This window comes from Canis aureus, unplaced genomic scaffold (assembly GCF_053574225.1).
Source record: "Canis aureus isolate CA01 unplaced genomic scaffold, VMU_Caureus_v.1.0 NW_027326411.1_RagTag, whole genome shotgun sequence".
Classification (NCBI taxonomy): domain Eukaryota; kingdom Metazoa; phylum Chordata; class Mammalia; order Carnivora; family Canidae; genus Canis; species Canis aureus.
In genome coordinates this window covers 599430-619639 of record NW_027554412.1, presented here as the reverse complement: position 1 = coordinate 619639, position 20210 = coordinate 599430, and the positions used below count along the sequence as shown (strand labels likewise).

The window sequence follows — 20210 nt, the reverse complement described above, 5'->3', positions numbered from 1 at the left end:
CCATGCTAAGAAACCTGGAATTTTACCCAATGGCAAAACCAGTGGCTGGAGATTGAAATGTCACCTGTCAAGGGACAGCTATATGAACTATATAATTGCTTAACTAAGTATTACTGAGACAAGTCTGGTCTGTTTGGTCTTCTACCACTAGCAGAAACAAGAATTTGAGAACGCCCACATTTTCAGATTGACAGTTCCATAGCGATGGCACAAGTGAAGGAAGATTACAGCCAAAAGTGCTAACAGGCATACAGGCTGCAGGTTTTTAAAAAAGGTATGAGGGATCCCTGGGTGGCACAGCGGTTTGGCGCCTGTCTTTGGCCCAGGGCACGATCCTGGAGACCCGGGATCGAATCCCACGTCGGGCTCCCTGCATGGAGCCTGCTTCTCCCTCTGCCTGTGTCTCTGCCTCTCTGTCTCTCTCTGTGTGGCTATCATGAATAAATAAATAAAATCTTAAAAAATAAAAATAAAAAAGGTATGAAACACGATGACCAAATGAGGAATAAGTCTCTTATTCACTATGTTTATGTTTTACATTTTTTATTAGATATATCTAGACAAAATTTTAACAAGGGGAAGGGATGCCAGTTACTATTTGTGGTTTATTTCAGAAATTAATGACCATCTAAATTTGTGAATTTGGCAACATACCTTCTTTTAGTTCTCTGATTATACTGTCTTCCAACATCTGCTGCATCTGAAATAAGTTAAACGTTACTTACAATGTTCAAGTTAAACAAGAGACATTATTGTAGGAATTTTATTTTGCTTATGAAACGTGGTCTGGAAATGATACTTTTAGAAAGTAAAAGCTACAATTTGCTTAAATAGAAAGCTAATCACATAAATAAAATAAATCCCTACTTATTTTAATCTGGATAACTGAGAAGAAACCTATAATGCTGTTTAGAGGATTCTAATAAAAAGTACAATTAATATTGATCAATCGAATATACAGAATTTCTGGAAGAAGAGGACGATGGTGGAGGAGTAGGAGACCCTAGTTTTGTCTGGTGTCTGGGATTCAGCTACATAGGTATCAAATCATTCTGAACACCTGTGGACTCAGACAGAGATCCAAGAAAAGAATTGTTGCAATTCTACAAATAGAACAGCGACCGCTTTCTGCAAGGTAGGAGGTGTGGAGAAATGAATCAGAGGCATATATCAGAAGATTAAACCAGGGCGGCAGGGAACCTCTGGAAGCCAGAAGGCAAGTCCTGGAAAGTGATATAGCAGCAGAGTGCACAACCAGAACTTTTAAGAGGTCTGTTCCAGTGAGGACATCCCTGTCTGAAAGATGCTCAGGTGGCAACGGGGGGCAGCATCCTAAGTGGGACGGACAGTGTGGTCTCAGGATCCCTGGGGGGGCGGGGTCACAGAAGGAATGGGGGCGGCGCCTGAGTATGGCAGTTGCCAAGGCGTTTGAGCGGGGAAGCCAGTTGCAATCAGTGAGCCCAGGAGTGGGCATTCAGCTCAGTGTTGCCATAAACCCCAAACCGAGGAACAGTCAGGTGACCACTTTCCAAGCAGGAAAAACTGGGCAAGACCTCCTCCTTCCCCCCAGAGGCACAGTGTGAATGGGAGCTACAGGGGTCTGCAAAGTTTGGAAAATCGAAAGGGGGTCTGTGCTTGAGATAAAAATGCTTGGTCACAGGCTGGGTGAATACAGAGTGCAGACAGAAACCAGGGAGACACAGTAGGGAGTGAGATCTTTCAATTCCAGGGCTGGAAATTAGGAGGCCACCATTTTCATTCTCATCCTCTAAAGCTGCCCAGAAAGCCTTCAGGGAACAAAAGCCACAGAGAGCAATCTGGAGCTGCTTACCTGGCCTGGCCCCCTGGCAAGGGTGGTGCAATCCCACCCTAAGCAAAGACACCTAAGAATCAGTGCAACAGGCCTCTCCCTCAGGAGGTCAGCAACAACTTCCTGCTAAGACCAACTTTACTCATCATACAGAGCTGCAGAACTCCAGTGCTAGGGGCAAACAGTATACAGAACTCATGGCTATTTCTCATGACTCCTTAGTCTTTCTATTTTAATTTTCTTTTTGCTTTCAACCATTTTCTTCATTTATCAACTCTTACAATTTAACTTTTTACACTTGCATTCAATCCTTTCACTGCTCTTAATATTATTCCTGTATATATTGAAGTTTTTCTTTCTGTACCATTTCGGGAAGTAGTTCCTTCTAAGAAATAGACTAAAATACAACCAGAATCTACTATACTGCTCTATTCTCTTCATCTGTCTGATTATAATATTTTTAAAATCTATCTTAATTTTCATATTTACAGTTACATTCTATCCTTTCATTGCATTTAATTTTATTTTTGCATATAATGAAGTTTTTCATTCTTTACAATTTTGGGATGTAGTTTCTTCTAACAAACAGACCAAAATAAACTTATGATATAGTATATTGCTCTGTTCTGTTCAACTGGCTGATAATATCCTTTTTATTTTGACTTTTAATTTCCATTTTTACACTTACATTCTAGACTTTCCTTGTATTTAATTTTATTTTTGTATATATACAAGGTTTCCTCTTAACCATTTGGGGATGCAATTTCCTAACAAAAAGACCAAAATTCACATAGTATCGGTGTACTGCTCTGCTCTCTTGATCTCTCTAATTCTATTATCTCCTTTGTTAACCTTTAAATTGGCTTCGGGTCTCTTCTGATTTGTTTAGCATGTATTTATCTGGGGTCATTCTTGGTATTTTTCTATTCTGTTCTCTCACTCATCTCTTCTTCTCTGGACAGAATGACAAGATGGAAAAACTCACCGCCACAAAGAGAACAAGAGGTAGTACTGACTGCCTGGAACCTAATCAGCATGGATAGAAGGAAGAGGCTGGAGCGAGAGTTCAGAATAATGACCATCAAGATAATAGCTGGGCTTAAAAGAAACACAGAGGACATTAGAGAATGCCTTTCTGGAGAAATAAAACAACTGATATCTAATCAAGTTGAGATAAAAAAGGCTAATCTTAGTGAGATGCAATCAAAAATGAAGGTTCTAACTGCTAGGATAAATGAGGTTTCACAGAGAAGTAGTGATATAGAAGACAAAACAATGGAGAATAAAGAAGCTGAGGAAAAGCGAGAGAAACAACCACTGGACTATGACAGGAGAATTTGAGAGATGATTCGTACCACACAGCAAAACAATGTTAGAATAATGGGGATCCCAGAAAAAGAGGGGAAGGAGGGGGCAGAAGGCATATTTGAGCAAATTATAGCAGAGATATTCCCTCATCTGGGGAAAGAAACAGGCACTCAAGTGCCAGGAGGCACAGAGAACCTTCCTCAAAATCAATAAAAAACAGGTCAATATCTCCAATATAATAACAAAGCTTGCAAATTTCAGACCCAAAGAGAAAATCCTGAAAGCAGCTTGGAACACGAGGCCCTGAACCAAGAAGGAGAGAAATATTCAACTGGCAGCGGATCTATCCAAAGAGACCTAGCAGGCCAGAGAGAGCTGGCATGATATACTCAGGGTGCTCAAGGAGAAGAGTCTACAGCCAAGAATCTTATCCAGCAAGGCTCTCATTCAAAATACAAGGGGAGATAAAAAGCTTCCAGCACAAACTGAAACTAAAAGAATTTGTGATCCCTAAAACAGCTTTGCAAGAAGTGGTAAAGGGGAAACTTTAAGCAAACAGAGAGCCCAAAAGTAACACAGACCAGAACACGGACTTTACACATAATACAATGGCACTACATTCATATCTTTCAATCCTTTCTCTGAATGTAAACAAGTCAAATGCCCCAACCAAAACACACAGGGTATCACAGTAGATAAAAAAAAAGCAAGACCCACTGATATGCTATCTGAAAGAGACTCATTTTAGACACAAAGACAACTTCACATTGAAGGTGAGGGAGTGGAAAACCATTTATCATATTAAAGGACATGAAAAAAAACTGGAGTGGCAATATTTATATCAAACAAATTGAATTTTTTTAAGATTTTATTTATTTATTCATGAGAGACACACAGAGAGCGAAAGGCAGAGGCACAGGCAGCGGGAGAAGCAGGCTCCGTGCGGGGAGCCTGATGTGGGACTAGATCATGACCTGAGCCGAAGGCAGATGCTCAACCACTGAGCCACCTGGTCATCCCACAAATTGGATTTTAAACCAAAGACTGCATTAAGAGAAGAAACAACAACAAAAGATGAAGAAACTCACTATGCCATAATTAAAGGGTCTATCCAAAACTAAAATTGGACAATTATAAGTTTTAATGTGTCTAAAGTGGGAGCAGCCAACTATATAAATCAACTTTCTGTTAAGATTTCATTTATTTATTTATTTGACACACACACACACACACAGAGAACACAGGCAGTGGCAGCAAGAAAGAGAGAAGCAGGCTCCCCACTGAGCAGGCAGCCTGATCAGGGCTTGATCCCAGGACCTTGAGAACATGACCTAAGCCAAAGGCAGAGCCTTAACCGACTGAGCCACCCAGGCCACCTTATAAAGCAATTAATAACAAAAATAAAGGAACACATGGATAGTCATATAATAATAGTAGGTACTTTAACACAACACTACTGTAATGGCCAGATCATCTAAGCAGATGATCCACTAGGACGCAAGGGCTCTGAATGACACATTGCACAAAATGGACTTCACAGATAACTTCAGAGCACTCCATCCTATGACAACAGAATACACATTCTTCTCGGGTGCACATGGAACAAACATTCTGCACAACAGATCACATACTCAGTCACAAATCAGCTCTCAACTGGTACCAAAAGACTGGGATCATTCCCTGCATACTTTCAGACCACAATGCTTTGAAACTGGAACTCAATCTTGACAGGAAATTTGGAAAGAATTCAAATACACAGAGGTTAAAGAATCCAACTGGGGCAGTAAGGCACATTTTAAAACCTCATAGAAACAAATGAAAATGGAAACACAACTGCTCAAAACATTTGGGATGCAGCAAAGGTCATGGAAAGAGGATAGTATATAGCAATGCAAGCCTTTCTCAAGAAATGAGAAAGGTCCTAAATACACAACCTAACCCTACACCTAAACGAGCTGGAAAAGAACAGAATATTAAAGCCTAAAACCAGCAGGAGAAGAAAATTCATAAAGATCAGAGCAGAAATCAATGAAATAGAAACCAAAGGAACAGTAGAACACATCAATGAAGTCAGGAGCTGGTTCTTTGACAGAATTAATAAGATCGATAAACCCCTGGCCAGACATATCAAAAAGAGAACGGAGCCAAAAAATTAGGCAATCTAGAAGAAATGGACGCATTCCTGGAAAGCCACAAACTACCAAAACTGGAACAGGAAGAAACAGAAAACCTGAACAGGCCAATAACCAGGGAGGAAATTGAAGCAGTCATCAAAAACCTCCCAAGACACAAAGGTCCAGGGCCAGATGGCTTCCCAGGGGAATCCTATCAAACGTTTAAAGAAGAAACAATGCCTATTCTACTAAAGCTGTTTGGAAAGATAGAAAGGGATGGAGTACTTGCAAATTCGTTCTATGAGGCCAGCATCACCTTAATTCCAAAACCAGACAAAGACCCCACCAAAAAGAATTACAGACCAATATCCCTGATGAACATGGATGCAAAAATTCTCAACAAGATACTAGCCAATCGGATCCAACAGTACATTAAGAAAATTATTCACCATGACCGAGTAGGATTTATCCCCGGGACACAAGGCTGGTTCAACACTCGTAAAACAATCAATGTGATTTATCATATCAGCAAGTGAAAAACCAAGAACCATATGATCCTCTCTTTAGATGCAGAGAAAGGATTTGACAAAATACAGCATCCATTCCTGATCAAAACTCTTCAGAGTGTAGGGATAGAGGGAACATTCCTCAACATCTTAAAAGCCATCTACGAAAAGCCCACAGCAAATATCATTCTCAATGGGGAATCACTGGGAGCCTTTCCCCTAAGATCAGGAACAAGACAGGGATGTCTACTCTCACCACTGCTATTCAACATAGTCCTGGAAGTCCTAGCCTCAGCAATCAGACAACAAAAAGACATTAAAGGCATTCAAATTGGCAAAGAAGTCAAACTCTCCCTCTTTGCCGATGACATGATACTCTACATAGAAAACCTAAAAGCCTCCACCCCAAGATTGATAGAACTCATACAGCAATTTGGCAGCGTGGCAGGATACAAAACCAATGCCCAGAAATCAATGGCATTTCTATACACTAACAATGAGACTGAAGAAAGAGAAATTAAGGAGTCAATCCCATTTACAATTGCACCCAAAAGCATAAGATACCTAGGAATAAACCTAACCAGAGACGTAAAGGACCTATACCCTAAAAAGTATAGAACACTTCTGAAAGAAATTGAGGAAGACACAAAGAGATGGAAAAATATTCCGTGCTCATGGATTGGCAGAATTAATATTGTGAAAATGTCAATATTACCCAGGGCAATTTACACGTTTAATGCAATCCCTATGAAAATACCATGGACTTTCTTCAGAGAGCTACAACAAATTATTTTAAGATTTGTGTGGAATCAGAAGACCCAGAATAGCCAGGGGAATTTTAAAAAAGAAAACCACATCTGGGGAAATAAGATCATGAATGAAAGAAGACAGATCACGACCAGCACCAGAGAAATACAGACAACTATAAGAACACATTCTGAGCAACTATATGCCAACAAACTAAGCAATCTGGAAGAAATGGATCCCTTCCTACCAAAACTGAAACAGGAAGACACAGGAAACCTGAACAGACCCATAACCAGCAAGGAAATGGGAGCAGTCATCAAATATCTGCCAACAACCAAGAGTCCAGGACCAGGTGGCTTCCCAGGAGAATTCTACCACACATTCCAGGAAGAATTAATCTATTCTTCGGAGCTGTTTATAAAAATTAGAAATGGAAGGGAAACCTTCCAGCGTTCTCTGTGAGGCCAGCATTACTCTGATCGCAAAACCAGAGCAAGACCCCACCCAAAAGGAGAATTACACTCCAATATCCCTGATGAACATGGATGCCAAAATTTTCACCAAGACACTGGCTGGGAGGATTCAACAGTACATTAAAGGATTATTCACCATGTCCAAGTGGGTTTTATGCCTGGGCTGCAAGGGTGATTCGACATCTGCAGATGAATCAATGTGATACACTACAGAAATAAAAGAAAGGATAAGAACCATAGGATCCTCTCAAGAGATGCAGAAAAAGCAGTTGACAAAGTGCAGCACCCTTTCCGGATCAATACTCTTCGCAGTGCAGGGAGGGGGGGGAGCATATCTCAATATCATAAAAGCCATCTACGAAAAGCCCACACCTGATGCCATTCTTAAGGGGAAAAACTGAGAGCTTTGCCACTAAGGTCAGGAACACGACAGGGAAGTCCACTCTCTGGACAACCAGTGTTGTTCAACATAGCCTCAGCATTTAGACAACAAAAAGAAATAAAAAGGCGTCTGAATCAGAAAAGAACTCAAACTCTCACTTTTCTCAGAGGACATGATATCCTATGTGGAAAACCCAAAAGACTCCACCCCAACGTTGCTAGGACCCTTTCCTGAATTCAGCAAAGCAGCAGGATAGGAAATCCATGCACAGAAATCAGTTGCATTTCTATACACTAACAATGAGATGGAAGAAAGAGAAACTGAGGAGTCGATTCCATTGACCATTGCAGCAAACACCATAAGATGCCTAGGAATAAACCTACCCAGAGAGACAAAGGATCTATACTCTGAAGATGACAGGACATTCTGGAAAGAAATTGAGAAAGGTGTAAAGAACTGGAAATACATTCCATGCTCATGGATTGAAAGAATTAAATATTGTTAAAATGTTTATGCTAGCTCCATCAATCTATATATTCAATGCAATCTCTATCAAAATACTACCAACTCCTTTTATACAGCTGGAGTAAATAACGGTAAGATTTGTTTGGAACCTTAGAAGACCCCGAATAGCCAAACATATGTTGATAGAGGTAGCCATAGCTGGTGGCATTACAAGCCGGACTTCAAGCTCTATTTTAAAGCTGTGATCAACAAGACAGTATGGTACTGGCACAAAAGCAGACATGTCGATCAATGGCCCAGAAGAGAAAACCCAGAAGTGGACCCTCAACTCTATGGTCCACTCCTCTTCAACAATACTGGAAAGAAAATCCAATGGAGACAAAGCAGTCTCTTCAACAAATGGTGTGGGAAATCAGACCACCACATGTAGAAGAATAAAACTGGACCATTTTCTTATGCTATACACAAAAATAGAGTCAAAATGGATGAAACACCCAAATGTGAGATAGGAATCCATCAAAATCCTAGAGGAGAACACAGCCAGCAACCTCTGTGACCTCGGCTGCCGCAACTTCTTGCTAGAACATGTCACCAGACGCCAAAATGACCTACTGGGAATTCATCAAGATAAAAAGCTTTTGCACAGCAAGGAAATAGTTGACAAAACCAAAAGACAACTGACAGAATGGGAGAAGGTGTTTGCAAATGCCTTATCAGATAAAAGGCTGGTATGCAAAGTCTATAAAGAGCTGATCAAAGTCAACACCCAAAGAAAGATAACCCAATGAAGAAATGGGCAGAAGAAATGAAAGGACATGTCTCCAAAGAAGACATACATATGGCCAACAGACACATGAAAACATGCTCAACATCAGCTGGCACTAGAGAAATACAAATCAAAACCACGGTGAGTTTCCCCCTCACACCTTTCATAATGTCCAAAATTAGCAAGTCTGGAAATGACAGATGTTGGCAGGAATGCAGAGAAAGGGGGATCCTCTTATGATGTTGGTGAGAATACAACCTGGTGCAGCTCCTCTGGAAATCAGTACCGGAGGTTCCTCAAAGAGTTGAAAAAGGAGCTACCTATGTAAAACCCAGCAATTGCGCTAGAAGGTATGAATCCCGAAGATCACTTTGGTCGGGATCCAAAGGGGCACCTGCACCCATATGTTTATACCAGTAATATCCTCAATAGCCAACCTGAGAGATATGGATGTTCTTTGAAAGAGGTATGCATAAAGAAGATGTGATGTAGATATAAATAAATAAGTATCATATTTATTTATTAGACAGAGAGAGAGAGGGAGGGAGAGAGAGAACAGAATATTACTCAGCCAATAAATAATGAAATCTTGGGACCCCTGGGTGGCTCAGTGGCTGAGAGTAGGCCTTTGGCTCCGGGCATGATATATATATCATAACATTATAAGCTAGTTAATTGAATTTAAATAAAAAATAGTAAAGAAACCAATGGAGCTAGGAATGTGAAATAAAAGAATATACATAACTTCTGAAGGATCTTTGTAACTTCTGTTACAAAATTGTAAACAAGAGTCATTTTACACTTTAATAGTTTGTGATTTTCAGAAAAAGTGCCCTTTATGAGAGATTAATCATTTGTTTAATAAATTATTCCTCCGAATGAACTTTCCACTTTTGCACTTTTGCACTTTTGATTTTGCACTCAACAAAATCTTGAGGTATGTTGTATGCTCTATTTTTCAGCACAGACTCTTAAATACATAAAACAATGGAAGTGGGACTACATAAAGTCATGTGGAATTTCTCCCGGTAATATTGAGTAAAACTATTTTGTTATCTATATGATGACTGATGTACTTCTTTTCATGTGAACACAGAGATTTCAGAAAATCTGCTTCAGGAAAGGAAAAAATATAAGCTAGCACTAGTTTTCCAACTTAGTTTCGCATTGATACGTTTCTAGAATTAGAAACAAGGAAAAGAAATTTTAACTGTAACTTTGTTTCCTTTCTATGAATTAGGACCAATTTTTGAAGCACCTGACTTACTATAGTTATCATTATCTACTTAATTATGAAATATTTAGGAATATTTCAGACTACAGTTGACCTTTGAGCAACACAGTGGTTAGGTGCACTTACCCCCGTGCAGTCAAAACTCTGTATAATTTCTGATTCTCCCAAAATTTAATTACTAATAGCCTACTGTTGATGGGAAGCCTTACCAATAACACAGTCCATTAATACATGGTTTGTACATTACATGTGTTATATAATATATTCTTAAAATAAAGTAAGCTAGAGAAAAAAAGGTTATTGAGAAAAACATAAGAGAAAATACAGTACAACACAACAGCCAAGAAAGTCCATGTGTAGGCTAACTAGACCTGCAGCTTCAATTCCATGTTGGTCAAGGATCAAATGTGCATTACAAATATTCCCATCTAGAATGCTCTTATTTCTTATAAAAGGCATCCTCTCATTGAATTCCCAAAATAGGGTCTAAGTACGGTACTAAGTGGTGCCTAGGTGGCCCAGTCACTTAAGTGCCTGCCTTCATTTCCTTAAGGAATGATCAAAGGAATATAATGATCTTTTCGCCAAAAGTCTTTTCCTAAATACTTGCTTCTGTGACCCTGGTTTATTTCCAGGTGAGAATTGAGTTAGATGGTAGAAATAGCTTGCAATCCATTAATAAAGAGAACATATTTGCAATTTTATTTATACTTTTCCATTTATCAAAAACATAAGAGGGTAAGAAAATTATACACATAAAAACAACGTATCAGCAAATTTTAATTCGAAGACTCATTAATTAGAAGGATTTTCTCATAACAGTTTGTTTCCAAACTACCAATCATAGAAATCTAAGGTTCCATTGGGGATACTGTAGGATTGAGGGACAAAAGTCTCCAGCTGTAGTCTCATCTCTCTTTTAGCTACACAGCTCCACTGGTCTCGGTTTTGTATAATACAGTTTAATGCAAAAACAGAAACAAACAAAAAAACAAAACAAAACAAAAACAAATTAAGTTCCATTCTTTGAAAAAAATATTGTTTTCCAAAAGGTAGTCACTAATTTAGTCAAAGTCCCTAATTTTTTTATTTTAATTTTTATTTATTTATGATAGTCACAGAGAGAGAGAGACAGAGACACAGGCAGAGGGAGAAGCAGGCTCCATGCACTGGGAGCCTGATGTGGGATTCGATCCCGGGTCTCCAGGATCACGCCATGGGTCAAAGGCAGACGCCAAACTGCTGCGCCACCCAGGGATCCCAAAGTCCCTAATTTTACATAAGAGACAAGAAGGCCTCAGAAAGATTGCAGTTTGCCTCAGGTCAAAAGACCAAAGAGTTGCAGGCCAGGAATGTGCTTTAGGTCCTCCTGAGCTGAGAGTTTTTATGCCAGTTACTTCATCATCTTCAGGAAAAATACCTACATTTTTAACTATAACTGACTGAAAATGAACACATAAAAGTTTGTCATGTGGCTCAATAACGACTAGGCATGAGGCACAAAACAGCTTTCTAATTAAATTATAAATTTTAAAGTCTAAAGTGTAATTTAAATTATAAATTTTAATGTTTTATGAATAAAAATACAGCAATGGAAATGATCTTTACTCCTATTGGGAACAGTTAATAGACTGCATTTATAAGCACAAATTTTTTAAACCACAAGACACGGAACTTGAAGGAGAAAATCTTTAGTTGAACCAAAGAGGCTGAAATGGAGGAAACTCTTCCTGGAAAGAATTATTCTTTTCCTCCAGATAAAACTTGGTTTACCAAAATCAATCAACAAATGAGTTATCTATGTTGTGGATTATTAAACACAAAACAGACTTCTCTTTACCACCTAGTATGCTCTGTCCAACCTCTCATCATTATGAGAGTTGGTATGTACAAAAGACAGGACTAACTTTAATTTAAATCCAGTCAGAAATTAGAGGTAAACCATCATTACCCACAAGTGGATTTATCTCTACCTTCCTCACAGCAGGAAGGGAGATTTGCCTAATGAGTGAATTGGGGAGAAGGCACTAGGCAGTGCTTAGGAGATTCCAAATCTCTTTTTTGAAAAGATGTGCTCACCCATGGTAACATGAATTCAGGTCTGCTCTCATCTTCGTGGGATGGGCATCAAACATTTGTTTCCTCCATTTACAACTGTGTGGGGAAGTGCCTAATTTGGGATAAAGAATTGGGAAGCCCACTGTGGCTACATACCCACCCAAACCACATCCTCCAATCTGTTAGCATGTATTAGTAACAAAGGCTACTAAGTTTAACTCCATCTGCCTGACTCCTGTGCTCTGAACTCAGAAAAAGAAGAGCACTGTCCTCTGCCACCTACCCCACCACAGCTCCAATGAGAGAAATGACCAGACAATACTTTGAAAAATGTTTCTTCTTGCTTGACTTTATAACTAACATTCATTGTTCAAAGCAACATATTTTGAAGAGGGAAAAGTTGGAAAGAACAATTTTAGAAACAAGCAGAGAAAGTCAGACAAAACGAGGAGACAGAGGAGTATGTTCTAAATGAAAGAACAAGGCCACGAGATAGAACCTCAGAAAAATAACGAAATGAAACAGAGATAAGGAGTCAGCCTGATAAAGAGTTCAAAGTAATGGTCACAGAGATGCTCAGCAAACTTGGAAGAATGGACGGATTCAGTGAGAACTTCAACAAAGAGAAAATATACAAAAGAACCAATTAGGGCTGAAGAATACAATAACTGAAATGAAAAATACACCAGACACAATCGACAGCAGATTAAAAGATGTGAAGAACAGATCAGCAATCTGCAAGAAAGGGTAGTAAAAATCATCCAAGCTGAAAAGCAAAAAGAAGAAATAATTTGAAAAATTAAGATACAGGGACCTCTGGAATAGCATCAAGTATAATAAAACTCACATTAGAGAGGTCCCAGAAAAAGAAGAGAGAAAAGGGTGAAGAACTTATTTGAAGAAAGAATACCTAAAAACTTCCCTAACCTGGGGAAGAAAACAGGCCTCCAGGCCCAGGAAGCATTGCCAGTCCCAAATAAAAGGAACCCAAAGAGTTTCACACCAAGACACATAATAACAAGTCAAAAATGAAAGAGAAAAGGAGAATCTTAAAAGCAGAAAAAAAGAAAAGAAAAGAAAAGAAAGGAAAGGAAAAGCAATTAGTTATATCAAAGCGAACCACTACAGGGATATCAGTGGATTTTTCAGCCAAAACTGTGGCATGCACTCTGGAAAACTGTGTGGAGGTTCCTCAAAGAGTTAAAAATAGACCTGCCCTACGACCCAGCAATTGCACTGCTGGGGATTTACCTCAAAGATACAGATGCAGTGAAACGGCAGGACACCTGCACCCCGATGTTTCTAGCGGCAATGTCCCCAATAGCCAAACTGTGGAAGGAGCCTCGGTGCCCATCGAAAGATGAATGGATAAAGAAGATGTGGTCTATGTATACAATGGAATATTACTCAGCCATTAGAAACGACAAATACCCACCGTTTGCTTCAACGTGGAGGGACCTCAAGGGTATTGTGCTGAGTGAAATAAGTCCATCGGAGAAGGACAGACATTATAATGGTCTCATTCATTTGGGGAATATAAAATTTAGTGAAAGGGAATAAAGGGAGAGAAAATGAGTGAAAATATCGCTGAGGGTGACAAAACATGAGAGACACCTAACTCTGGCAAATGAACAAGGTGTAGTGTAAGGGGAGGTGGGCGGGGGGTTGGGGTGACTGGGTGATAGGCACTGAGCGGGGCACTTGGGATGAGCACTGGGTGTTATGCTAAATGTTGGCAAATTGAACTCCAATAAAAATCGGAGAAGGACAAACATTATATGGTCTCATTCATTTAGGGAATATAAATAATAGTGAAAGGGAATGGAAGGGAAGGGAGAAGAAATGGGTAGGAAATATCAGAAAGGGAGACAGAACGTGAAGACTCCTAACTCTGGGAAATGAACTAGGGGTGGTGGAAGGGGAGGAGGGCAGGGGATGGGGGTGAATGGGTGATGGGCACTGAGGGGGGCACTTGACGGGATGAGCACTGGGTGTTATTCTGTATGTTGGCAAATTGAACACCAATAAAAAATAAATTTATCATATAAAAAGAAAGTTAAAAGAAAAGAAATTGTCGCATGATATTTTCCAAGTGCTAAGAGGAAAAAACCTAGGATATTTTTGGCAGGTTTATAATTCAGAACTGAAAGAAAGATAAAGAGTTTCCCACACAAAACTTAAAGAAGTTCATCACCACTAAATAGGTCTTATAAGAGATGTTAAAAGGACTTCTTTAATCAGAAAAGGCCAGGGTACCTGGACGGCTGTCAGTGAAGAGTCTTCCAGGACCCTGGGATCAAGCTCTGCAAGGGACTCCCTGTTCCCTGCTCAGAGAGGAGCCTGCTTCTCCCTCTCCCTCTGCCCCTCCCTCCCCTTCACTTGTGTTCTCACTCACTCTGCTCTCAAAGAAAGAAAGAAAGAAAGAAAGACCATAACTAGAAATAAGAAAATAATGAGACAGTTTTATCATAAAAACAAACATACAGTAAAGGTAATAGACCAATCATTTTTATAAAGCCAGTATGAGGGTTACAAGACAAAAGGAATAATATCAATTATATCTACAGTAACTAGTTAAGGGATACACAAAATACAAAGGTGTAAACTATGACATCAAATTTATAAAACAAGGCAGAGTGTAAAAATGCAGTGTTTTTAAAATCTGTTTGAACTGAAGTAACCATCAACTTAAAAGAGATTGCTATACATACACAGGATGTTATATATGAACTTCATGGTAATCACAAACCAAATATTTATAACGGATACACAAAAGGAAGAAAAGCATCCAAACATAATACTAAAAGTCATTGAATCAGAAGAGAATAGAGCAAGAAAACAAGGAAGTCGAATGAAAGAACAAGACTAAGGCTTCATTTAACATGAGTCTATGCTACATTTTTCTACATTAATAAAACCACGAATATACTATCAAAATCATAAGCCTATGTGCATTGATTGAAATGGGTATTTTAACAACAATGATACATAATGGAAATGGGTTGTTATTAAAGGCTCCCTATCACTGCCATCTTAGTCATCAATCATTCAAGTGATGGCATCAAGGTAAATATATGTGAATTTCATTTGAAATATCCAATTATTTGTGGGGTGCCTGGGTGGCACAGTCAGTTAAGTGTCAGAATCTTGATTTTGGCCCAGGTCATGATCTTAGGGTCATGAGATCCGGCTCCACTCTGAGCATGGAGCCTGCCTAAGAGTCTCTCTTCTCTCTTTCCCATTGCCCTTTACCACCTGCTTGCTTTCCTTCATTTTCTCTCTCTCTCTCTCTCTCAAAACAAAAAAAAAAAAAGAAAAGAAAGAATCAAATATTTCTTTGACTTACTTATTTAGAAAATCTCTACAGTTGCTCAGCAAGCCATTTTATAAAAATTGAAATAGAAGTAATATAAGTTAAAAAAAAGGTGTTATAAGAAAGCAATTAGGGATGTGCTCTCATGTAAGAAAATGCCAAAACTTACAACATTTTTTAAACTGTTTTATTTATTTATTCATAAAAAGTACAGAGAGAGAAGCACAGACATAGGCAGAGGGAGAAGCAGGCTCCCTATGGGGATCCTGTTGCGTGACTCAATCCCAGGACCCCTGGATCATGACCTGAGCCAAAGGCAGATACATGCTAAACCACTCAGTCATACGGGTGCCCCCAAAACATAGAACTATCAATTTAGTGTTACAAGTTTATTTAATTCATAAAAAGGACTTACCGTGGAATCGTTAAAATCATAAATATCCCTACATGGTTAAGCGTTTGGATTCTAATCATTCACTTATGCATAGGGGTGGAAAATTGGGTTACAGCAAACTTTAAACATATTATAAACTATTGCTAATCAGAGAATAAGTCAAAGCATCTAAGTGTACTTTGGGTTAGTAGGTAATAATATTTACTTTCCAAAATCCAATTTAACATAGCTTTTCAAGGAAATGGGTCTGTTTGGGGGTGCCTTGGGAACTCAGTTGGTTAAGCATCCAACTCTTGATTCCAGCTCAGATCATCATCTCGGAGTCATGGGATCAAGCCCTGAGTCAGGCTCCACACTCAGTGGGGAGCCTGCTTGAGATTCTCCCCCTCCCTCTACCTCTCTCCCCACTCATGGGCACACTCTCTTCTCTCTCAGATACATAAAATCTTTAAAAAATAAGAAGATAAAATGTGTCAGTTTAGTGGTATTTATTGAATAAAGTTAATAATAGGTATCTCTTGACAATAAGAGCTCCAGGAGCTTAAAAAAATACCATAAAATTTCTGTCCCATTTCCTTATTAGCACAAACCAGTATAACTTTTACTTAATGAGTATTATTCAGTTAACTCAGAATTTCACCAAATTAAAAACAAAAATTTTATTGGAAATCTGAAACTCAAGAAAAGAAAGATAATATAACTAACCTTGAACAAGTGAGTTTCAATGCTGCTAACTGAAGTCTGCGGCCTTGAGGTAGGAATCATTACATTTTCTCTTGGAGTAACATTTCTATCCAGTAGTAAACTACTAGTCAAATTTCCAACAGAAGGCCCTTCCAAGACTGGTCCCATAGTAAGAGTGCTGTGGAAAGGTCTGTTCTGCTGTCTCTCCACCAGATATTTGGTAGTGATATCTGCCAGCCTCTCATTAGTCCTGTGAAGATTACACAACACAAGTGCTTAGTATTTTATTTCTACCCAAATCATTCCTGCATGACCTGCATTTTTTTAAGTTTCCATAATAGCAAACAGAATGTGCCAGTAAACAGTGTTTTAACACTGAAAATGTGACAGAGCAGAGCTACTACATATATTTATAGGTTTAAAATTATTCCAAAGGAGTATATATGATTCCAGGGATAACTAACTAACAAGAAATTCAAATTAGGGGAGGGAAAGAAATGGCTGACAGTGATGTACATGGATTGACAGGTAATACTTGCTACCTTCTGGAATGGCTGTAATTACAAGATTCTGGAGAATGCCGTTACACATATTTGTATTTAGTAAACCAGTTTGAACATAAAAATAAACCATCCCTCAAAGACATTTTCAAGGATGTGCTTTCACCACTCTTGTACATTTTACTCATTGCCTCAGAGAAATTGAGGGTTTCGCACCGAGGAATACCTCAGACCAACAACCTCTAGGGGCCAGGTAGATGGCAGAGCAGTGATCAGAAGGACCGAAACAGCTCCAGAGGCAATTAGCTGATAACACACTTACCAAGGCCCTGGAAGTAGAATCTGCCCTTTTTGTCTTCCACACACCCCCTCATGCCCACCATGATGCTATTTTTAGCCACGTTGGGATTTATACTGCCTTTCACCCCAGTGTGAATCTTTCTCTGTTTCACATGTATACTTTTATATAAAGTAGAAAACATACAAAGGTTTCCCCCACCCTCAGGCTCTCTAGTAATAATACCAAAGACACAATCAAGAAAGTTAATTTACCAACCTGTATACTATTGGCACTTGATCTTTTGGGTTAAAGGTGTAATCTTCCAAAAATGAACTCATTAATATTTCTATTTAGGGTAATTCTGACAAAAAATTTTATAGTAATATGCTGTCTATATACCCACTATTTGCTTCGATGTGGATGGAACTGGAGGGGAGGGTATTATGCTGAGTGAAATAAATCAATCGGAAAAGGACAAATATTATATGGTCTCATTCATTTAGGGAATATAAAAATTAGTGAAAGGGAATAAAGGGAAAGGAGAGAAAATGAGTGAAAATATCAGTGACGGTGACAAAACACGAGACACACCTAACTCTGGGAAACAAACAAGGGATGGTGGAAAGGGAGGTGAGCAGGGGGTTGGGGTGACTGGGTGATGGGTACTGAGGGGGACACTTGGGCGGGATGAGCACTGGTTGTTATGTAATATGTTGGCAAATTGTTATGCAACATGTTGGCAAATTGAACTCCAAAAAAAACAAAACAAAACAAAAAACCTTTTAAGTAGGGTTGTAAAGATGCAGGTATGTGAATCTGCTCTTTCCACTATAAATTTTATGAAGTTTAAATATAGACACGTATTCCCAATGAAAATTTAGTGTTCTAATTGAAATATACCATAATTGTAAAATACATGCTGGATTTTTAAGACTTCGAATGAAAAAAATATGAAATATCTCAGTAATAATTTTATATTGATCACAAGTTGAAAGGATATTTTTTGACATATTGTGTTAAATAAAATATATCAACTTTAAAAAAATAATATTCTGTCTAAATTATAAAGTTTTAAACAATTAGTTTGTAAAGACAACAAGATAGAGTAACTGAAAATATTAACGGGAAAAAGTAAAATCATATACCCCCCCCACACACACACACAAAAAGAGGAGAGAGGCAAACTATCCTGGATGAACATAAAATGGTAAGTTTACTTACAAACGTTATTTTCCAAAATTATACTATCCAGTTGGCTTTCACTTCCTACTAATCTCATGAACCCATCTCCATAAAAATTATGCTTTAGAGGCAAATCAATAAGCTAAATCTATTTTCATTGATTCTGTTTTAACTTACTTGCTCAGTTTTTTTGTCAATGACATTCGCATTTCTGATTCTTCTAGGTAGAGTTGCCTGTACTTTTCCAATTCTATTTTAAGTTCCTGAGAATTTCTTATTTGGGATTGAAGTTCAGATTCCAGCTCTTTAATTCTGAGTGCCACTTGACTTCTTATTGAAGCATCATGACTTGCTCTTAACTGCTCTAAGTTTTCTTGAGATGCTGCTTGTCTCTAAAGCAAATTAAAAGCACAGTTTTAAAACAGCTAAAACTTGAGTAATTATAGTATATTTCTTTCCTTCAGTTGGGACTCAATGATTCAGAGAGCAATTTTAAATGTGTAAAAAAAAGCTGAAGTGTAAAATATTTATCACCAATGTCACCTGAATTGAATCTGAATGATAAAAATAAAGTTTAATCATTCTTATATTAGTACTCATGCAATCTGATACTTCAAAGAACAAGAGAATCAATTAAAAATTTTAAAAAGTGCATAATACAACTTGAGAATAACCTGTTTCTTGATTTCTGCTCAGAGCATGTTCTCAGTCAGAGGTCCTGAGGCCAAGCCCTGTGTCGCACCCAGTATGGAGTCTACCCAGGATTCATTCTGTCTCTCTGTCTCTCCCCCTCTGCCAATCCCCCTGCTCATGTTCAATAAATAAATAAGGAAATAAATAAATAAATGAAATCTTCAAAAAGGAAGAATAACCTAGGAATGGAACATGGAGCCCAATGCAGGGCTTGATTTCACAAACCTGAGACCAAGACCTGAGCTGAGATCAAGAGTCTGCTGCTTAACCAACTGAGCCACCTAGATACTCCATGGTAAAAGTTTTATTTTTTTAAATTTATTTATTTTTAAAGATTTTATTTTATTTATTCATGAAAGCCAGAGAGAGAGAGAGGGGCAGAGACACGGGCTGAGAAGGAGGCTCCACCCTGGGAGCCCGATGTGGGACTCGATCCTGGGACTCTAGGATCACGCCCTGGGTCAAATGCAGGTGCTAAAACCACTGGGCCACCCAGGAATCTCCATGGTAAAAGTTTTATTTTATTTTATTTTTTTCCCCATGGTAAAAGTTTTAAATCACAATTTTTTCTTTTCCTCTTAATAGTCTTGTTTCAGGGGATCCCTGGGTGGCTCAGCGGTTTACCACCTGCCTGCGGCCCAGGGTGTGATCCTGGCATGGAACCTGCTTCTTCCTCTGCCTGTGTCTCTGCTTCTCTCTTCCTCTCTCTGTGTATCTCCTGAATACATAAATAAAATCTCAAAAAAATAGTCTTGTTTCATACATACTGGTCATAAATCATTCTGAAAGATCAATTTAGTGAGAATAATGATGAAAACTGAAATCTTTACAGGGAGGAACGAATGCCTCCAGAAATATACCAAACAGATTGCTGTAAAGGAAGCAGAGGAAACCTACACAATGCATATAACCAAAGTGTAATTTGTAATGAAATAAATGAAAGCATATCACAGATCAATAAACTAACCTGGAAAAATAGATTGACTTCTTTTAATCTTTCTTCTACAATCAATCTTACTCTCTGGTCAATCTCCCATTTATAATACTTTTCTACTTGAATGCCTTGTACCACATTGACTTCTGCATGACTTCTGAGGTTTACTACTTTTTCTTCCAAGTTCTTTTTAATCTGTTTTAGTTTTTCACATTCCCTCTCTGTTGCTTTCATAGATAATAACTCCTGTTGAAGAACTTGATTTTTTGCATCCAGGTCTATACATCTTGAAGATTCAGTTTCCAATCTTGCTCTAAGATCACCAATCTGCATGAATAGAACAATACAGTTCGGAAATGGAATGAAA

General features: G+C 38.5%; 1 protein-coding gene across 10 annotated transcripts in view; it reads right to left on the bottom strand.

Annotated features, from left to right (window-relative positions):
- LOC144309456 (ankyrin repeat domain-containing protein 26-like) overlaps positions 1-20210 on the bottom strand; it is a 157190-nt gene that overhangs the window by 25405 nt on the left and 111575 nt on the right. For 6 of the 10 annotated variants that reach the window (XM_077890505.1, XM_077890506.1, XM_077890499.1 and 3 more), the window contains 3 exons: positions 19877-20170; positions 18394-18608; positions 16276-16504 (listed from right to left, as the gene is read on the bottom strand). In XM_077890505.1, the coding sequence (XP_077746631.1) occupies positions 16276-16504; positions 18394-18608; positions 19877-20170 (738 nt within the window). Of the gene's footprint in view, positions 1-654; positions 701-16275; positions 16505-18393; positions 18609-19876; positions 20171-20210 lie in introns of all 10 variants that reach the window. The other 4 variants (XM_077890508.1, XM_077890509.1, XM_077890507.1 and 1 more) reach the window with 2 other exon arrangements.